At 51.3% G+C, this 7,500-nt stretch overlaps 1 protein-coding gene across 1 annotated transcript in view; it reads right to left on the minus strand.

Moving 5' to 3' along the window:
- klhl29 (kelch like family member 29) overlaps positions 1–7,500 on the minus strand; it is a gene marked incomplete at its 3' end in the record, with an annotated part of 195,139 nt that overhangs the window by 22,146 nt on the left and 165,493 nt on the right. The window contains 2 exon segments of the mRNA XM_084439232.1: positions 1,673–1,853; positions 2,768–2,950. Of these exon segments, the coding sequence (XP_084295358.1) occupies positions 1,673–1,853; positions 2,768–2,950 (364 nt within the window).

Raw genomic sequence — 7,500 nt, forward strand, 5'->3', positions numbered from 1 at the left:
GGGTCTGTTGTGAACGCCGGGACGATGCGAGGGACTAGCTCTGCTCGCTGGAAATCGTTTAACCTCGCCTCGGCTTTCATGAGCCCGTCTCTAAGTGACTCTGCAGAACCACCTGGCGATGCTAGAGCAACAGCAGTCTGCGCTCGCCTCCTGAAAAACTGCTTGTGACATTTCTAACACTTGGGTGCGACTCCGGCTATCAGTGCATATAACCTTTGTCTGGTGGCTCAGAGCCACACTTCGCAAATGGAGCCTTCTGTTGGTGCAGCACGGCCATTAGCACTTCACGGTTCTGTCTCCACTGATCAATCTCGGTTCCCTTCCCTTCCCTAAACAACAGCCCTTCCAGGAGTACTGTAGCAAACAGGGGAGCATCCTCTGACAGTGGTTGAGTGACTAAAGGTGTTGAGACCCTTATCCCTCCCTTTCTTTGGGGTTGCGGGTGCCGCCACCCTAACCCCCAGCTAAGGTCTCCAATTAAGGACCCCAGAGCCAGAAGAATCAAATGCGTTTCCATTAGGAGCGGGACCAGTCCTCGGGAGCCTGGGTCCTAATAACGCGACGTGGAAGCATTATGGGGAGAAGATCAAATTTGGCATTTTCATTCCGGGGGAACCGTTGTGCGTTCAGGGGATCTAGGGAGATGCACTCTATCTGGTAATGAGCGACGGCGGTCCGTTCTAATGTGCTCGGTAATGTTCTTTTGATTGCTCCGTTTAATCTGGGCCCGCCGGGTCGGGGCCTGGGCGGAGAGAGGGGAGGAGAGCAGAGCAGAGGGGAGGTGACGAGGGTCCGTTCCTCCTCACGCCCCCCCCCTCGCGCCTCCTCGGCGCCGGCCGGAGCGGGACGGTGAGGAAACCGTGGCTGAACGACCTCCGGGCGACGGCGTCGGGGACCCTCCGAATGGGATTATAAAAATACGAAAAAAATCAACCGTTATCTGAGGTTTTACTTCACAACCTTCGAGAACCTGGAACCCGGGGGCTCGGATGGCGCTGCGCCGGTCCCGTCTCTGCCGCGATGGGGGGGGACGGGGGGACGGGGGGGGGACTGGAGGGAAATCATGTCCATGACCCTCTGCCGCTTCCCAGAGCCTCGTCCCAGATACAGCGACCGGCCAGAACCATCTACGAGTCCCGCTTCACAACCCAACTCCCTCCATCTGAGCGGACAGTACAGGCGTGTGCAGAAACCCAACACAGCTACTAGCCGCCGAAACAGGGCGGTCGACGGGAGCGGTTGGGACCGACCGACCGTGGGCCGCATACAGGCGTGCCAAGTGTGTGTGTGTGTGTGTGTGTGTGTGTGTTTGTGTGTGTGTTTGTGCTCAGTCTCCTCCCGTATTAGCAGCCGCTGCATTTGGAGGGAGAGATGTTTTCTGTACCCACAACTCCCCTGGTATTTTCTGTATGCTTCCTGTACATAATTATTATATATATTATACCATCATATATGTATGAGTGTGTATGTATGTGCATGTAAGCATGTTGTGTACATCCTAGATGCTTGTTCGTATCTATAAAATGTGACACTTGTTAAAAAATCCATCAACAAGATAGCATTGGAACTAAATTTGGGCCCCTGCAATGTATTTTGCAATGTATTTATTTTATTTTTTTAAATGCGCGCCTAAATAAAGAGTTCAAATGTGTGGTTTGGGCGCCTCTCCTACCTCTCCACGTGGTCCAGGTTGCCGGCCACGCCCAGGCCGCCGATGGTGTAGAGTTTCCCGTCGTACACCAGGCTGTTGTGCCGGCAGCGGGGCACGGTCATCCGGGACACCAGGTTCCAGTTGTCCAGCAGCGACATGTAGGACCACACGTCCGCCACGGTCACCCCCGTCTCCGTCCCCCCTGCGAGAGAGTAGGAGAGACGTCACCGTCGTCCGCCGGTGCCGGAGGTTTCTCGCTAGCCGCGCCGCCGCGCGTAATGGGAGTCGTAGCTGCTCGGACGGACGTTATGTCATTAGAGCAGCGCGCCGCACGGAGCGGCGTCGCTATGTCGGCCGCTCGCTAAACGGCGGCTGTTCGTTGAGCTTCGGTGAACCCCGGGCCAGACTGGGTCAGCTACTCATGAAAGCGGAATGAAGGTTGACTGTCTTTTTTTAGCGCCGTGGCTAATCAACCGACCGAGGGCAGCGCACGTCGGTGATACGGCCTTCATTTGGAATTCTTCAAGTACTGCAGCTAGCACACCCTGTACCCCATATTCTGCGCGCGCGTGTGTGTGTGTGTACATGCGCGCGTGAGAGAGGGCCAGTCTCGGACCACAACTCACACCTCTAATTTCCCTGCAGGCTGACAGGGTCCCCACAGAACTGGAGTGCAGGTCCGCAGCCCAAACACACATTTACATTTATATGAACAGAGAGAGGTGGGGGACGACGCCATGCTGGACCGATCGCGTTGCATTTTCACACAATGTCAGGCTCTGAGCGACATGCGGGGACCCCGGTACAGACGGACTGTGGAGGGAGAAATGTGCCTCTGCCTGGATGTGCCTCTGAATGGATGGGGTGCCGATAAGGTTGGGACTCCGCTGGCCAGGAATATGAGAATGTATCCTCATTGTAATGTCTATGTGGGCGGATAATGGGAAAGATACACAGCTGGGTAGTACATCGAAATGGGAAATATATTGCGAATAAAGGTGTGTAATTATATTTGGGTAGTGTATATGTGTGTATGAAAGTGCGCGTATGCACACGTGTGTGTGTGTGTGTGTGTGTGTGTGTGCGTACACGCGCGTGCGTGTGTGTGATCCCCACCTGACAGGTAGATGTTGTCCCCGGCTGAGATGACGCTGAAGAACTCGCGGTCGTAGAAGGGCAGGCTGGCCAGAGGGTACCATTTACTGTTCTGAGGGTTGAAGCAGGTCACGGCGGTCAGCGAGCGCTGGTTCATCCCGATGGCCTGGCGCCCGCCCACCAGCACGATCACCTCCGCCACACCTGCAGGACGGGCGGGGGGAGGGGAGGGGGGTGGGGGGGTAGAGGTTGAGGCAGAGGAAGCCGAAACTATGAGCTCTATTAAACATGAATCAGAAGGTGTATTGTAGTTTTGAATGATGGACGAGGTGGTTATAAAAGACGGTCTCTGTGTGGGTTATTATTGGGGGAATGAGATGAGTGACTCTGAACCTCGGATGTTTTCAGAGAGATGTGATAGAAGAAGAGAGAGGACAGAAATTTAGTCGGCCGTGTCTCTGTCAATCATTCTGAAATTCCTTCATTATTTATGAAAAACGTATTTCTTCATTAATCTATTTATTTTTCGCAAAAAACAACCTGCCAACCCCCCCCCCCCCCCACACCCCCCCTGTAAAATCAGTCTCAATACTTTACATAGTATATACAGTACAGTTCATTGTCATTCAGGGAGGCTGAGCATATGCTAACTAGCTCCCAGACAGCCTCCAACCTGTTTTGAATTCAGCAGACCGTGGCAGTTTCCAAGTCAATACGCTCTCAAAAAAAAAACAAATGCAAAATGCTAAAGTTTCCTCTCGGTCGTGGATAACTCTACCGCGCGTTAAGAAAGGGAAGTAAAACTCAATTATCGAGACTGATGTGGCTGCCATCTGTTTGGCTAGAGCAGTGGTCTCCATCACTTACCGTAGATTACATCTTTCTATCTCCTACGTACACACACACACACACACTCACACACACACATGCTCACACACAAACACATGCTCACACACGCGCGCGCACGCACTCAGGCCATAGCACCGAACAGCCTGAAAGACTTGCAGATAAACAGACGTCAATAACTCGGTGAATATTTGTACGTGCACACCGTTTCGACTCTGCGGGGCGAGCCTTTGGCTCAACGCCCGTCCGTGTGTGGAGGGGGAGGGGGGGGAGGGGCAGGGGGGGTGACGGGGCGCTGGGGTCGGGGTGGCGGTCGCTCAAGGGTCTCAGTATTCTCGACACGCTCTGTGTTCATCCAGGTGTTGGAATACACTAACCCCGTCAGGTCTCCAGACATGCACACACGTACATACTGTACACACACACATGGGCCCCGCTGTTGACAAGCTCCGGTATAAAGACGCCAGTGATCCGAACACGCAGACAGGACTGGCGGCCTGCCACGCACGTATCCGCGGAGCCCCCGGCCCTCTCAAGATGGCGGTGAGGCGGAGCTCCAGCCGGTGAGCGATGAGGCTCCCGGTTCCACTCGTCACACGACGGGAAGGAGCTTTGTTTTATGAACGTCAAGGAGGAGAGACGTTGCCCTGACAACCACATCCACGCGACTCCACCCCCAAACCCCCCCCCACTGTCATCTCTTTCTCTCGGCAAAATCTGCTCTCTCTCTTTCTCCGGGACTGGAGCCCCCACCCAAACACTCATGAAGGAAGGAGGGGAGGAACGTGGAGGACAGATTAAAAACAGGGGAGAGGGGGTCGGGGGAGAGGGAGAGAAAACCGACACAGGGTCGTCTCTATGGGGGGGGGGGGGGGGGGGGACATTCGCAGACCATGCCCCCCCAAATGCAGGCCAGTTATAGCTGTTTTATACTTCTGTGTAAACGGACAGCACACAGATGCAGTGGCAGAGATGCGTTGCGCACATCCAGAAAAATATCACGACAAGCTACGCAGAGGTTTGATTGGACTTCGGTGCACGAGGGTGGGATTTCCGGTCATACATGTCACATCTGTTTTCTTGTAAACACAAAACGCAAGCCCGGCAAATAGCGGAGCAAGTTCGCAAATACCGGCACCTGTACGATGCAAGCTCGAAGGGCAGTACAAACAGAAATGTCTTTTCATTCATGGAGGGAAATTGCTGAGGTACTTAATGCTGATGTGAATGAGTTGAATTAACGACATGGTCAGTCGGCCGCTGTACCATGAATGATTAGCGCGCGCGAGGTGATGCACAGAACGCACACACGCGTTCACGCAGAGACATAAAACAAGCTTTAAGCTCTATCATATTTACTGTATGTTGAAAACCTTTCCACTAAATGTTTTTGGTGTGTGTGAAATAAATCAGAAAATTAAAAAAAAAAAAATCCGTTCAACGTTGGTTACGCCGTCTGACTTGGCCACGCATTGACTTGCCTGCGCATTATCACAACGTTTTGATTTGATTTGTCGTTACGTTACGTCAAGATAACGCGCGGTCGATGTCATTGTCAATATCCGCTGCGTTTCTCTGGGACCCGGGGGACGAAGCTGCTCTGTGACAGAATGATCTGGAAACGCCACGGCGGGAGCAGCGGGACCGAGCGGGCGGAGAGATCGCCATGTGCTTACAACAGGGACGGACTGGGTCCTTTAAGAGTGGGAGATGAAGCTGGAGGAGAGAAAGAGAGAGAGAGAGAGAGAGTGAGAGAAACAGAACTACTAGAGAGAGAGAGAGAGACAGAACTACTAGAAAGAGAGAGAGAGAGAGAGAGAGAGAGTGAGAGAGAGAAACAGAACTGCTAGTCTCCATACGGGGGTGGAACGCGCACACACACACACACACACACACACACACACACACACACACAAACACACACATGCAGTACACGTACAAAATGAACATGTTGAACTGAAAGAGATCAAAGGATGTAACGTCCAGCTGGCTGCATGTTTGGCCCTGAGCCCTCGAGCACACTTCAGCACAACAGCATCCCAACAACATAAAACCACTGAGGCACAGCAGAGAGAACCCTGCTTGTTTGTGTGTGTGTGTGTGTGTGTGTGTGTGTGTGTGTGTGTGTGTGTGTGTGTGTGTGTGTGTGTGTGCGTGTGTTCTCTCTTTGACAACAGACCCACATGGGACGCCTGCCAGTCAGGTGCTGAGATGAAGGCAGGTTGAGAGGATGGAGGGATGGAGGGATTGAGGGATGGACACACACACACACACACACACACACACATACACACAGACATCTCAGAAGATGAGAGGAGGGACAGAAAGAGAGAGGACTGGTGAGTTAATAACATCTCTGTTATTCTCTGGTCCTCTCTCCTCATTTCCTCTCTGCCCCCTGCTGTGAGCGTCTAGCTCTAACCCTCTATTCTGTCCTCTCCTCCTTCACCCTGTGGTCAAATATCCTCACTGACCCCCCTCTCTCTCTCTCTCTCTCCCTCCTTCTCTCTCTCACATGCCTCTCTCTCTACCTCCTTTATCTCTCTCTACCTCCTGTATCTCTCTCTCTACCTCCTTTATCTCTCTCTACCTCCTTTATCTCTCTCTACCTCCTTTATCTCTCTCTCTCTACCTCCTTTATCTCTCTCTACCTCCTTTATCTCTCTCTCTTCCTCCTTTATCTCGTTCTACCTCCTTTATCTCTCTCTTCCTCCTTTATCTCTCTCTACCTCCGTTATCTCTCTCTTCCTCCTTTATCTCTCTCTACCTCCTTTATCTCTCTCTCTCTACCTCCTTTATCTCTCTCTCTACCTCCTTTATCTCTCTCTCTTCCTCCTTTATCTCGCTCTACCTCCTTTATCTCTCTCTTCCTCCTTTATCTCTCTCTCTACCTCATTTATCTCTCTCTACCTCCGTTATCTCTCTCTTCCTCCTTTATCTCTCTCTACCTCCTTTATCTCTCTCTTCCTCCTTTATCTCTCTCTCTCTACCTGCTTTATCCCTCTCTCTACCTCCTTTATCTCTCTCTCTTACTCCTTTATCTCTCTCTTCCTCCTTTATCTCTCTCTCTACCTCCGTTATCTCTCTCTACCTCCTTTATCTCTCTCTCTCTACCTCCTTTATCTCTCTCTCTCTCTACCTCCGTTATCTCTCTCTCTTCCTCCTTTATCTCTCTCTACCTCCTTTATCTCTCTCTCTACCTCCTTTATCTCTCTCTACCTCCTTTATCTCTCTCTCTTCCTCCTTTATCTCGCTCTTCCTCCTTTATCTCTCTCTCTACCTCCTTTATCTCTCTCTACCTCCGTTATCTCTCTCTTCCTCCTTTATCTCTCTCTCTACCTCCTTTATCTCTCTCTTCCTCCTTTATCTCTCTTTTCCTCCTTTATCTCTCTCTACCTCCTTTATCTCTCTCTACCTCCTTTATCTCTCTCTCTTCCTCCTTTATCTCTCTCTACCTCCTTTATCTCTCTCTCTCTCTACCTCCTTTATCTCTCTCTACCTCCTTTATCTCTCTCTCTTCCTCCTGTATCTCTCTCTACCTCCTTTATCTCTCTCTTCCTCCTTTATCTCTCTCTCTCTCTACCTCCTTAATCTCTCTCTCTACCTCCTTTATCTCTCTCTCTTCCTCCTTTATCTCTCTCTACCTCTTTTATCTCTCTCTCTCTCTACCTCCTTTATCTCTCTCTACCTCCTTTATCTCTCTCTTCCTCCTGTATCTCTCTCTACCTCCTTTATCTCTCTCTTCCTCCTTTATCTCTCTCTTCCTCCTTTATCTCTCTCTATCTCCTTTATCTCTCTCTCTCTACCTCCTTTATCTCTCTCTCTCTCTACCTCCTTTATCTCTCTCTTCCTCCTTTATCTCTCTCTTCCTCCTTTATCTCTCTCTTCATCCTTTATCTCTCTCTTCC

Source organism: Borostomias antarcticus, assembly GCF_949987555.1.
Source record: "Borostomias antarcticus genome assembly, chromosome: 6".
NCBI classification, from domain to species: Eukaryota; Metazoa; Chordata; class Actinopteri; order Stomiiformes; family Stomiidae; genus Borostomias; species Borostomias antarcticus.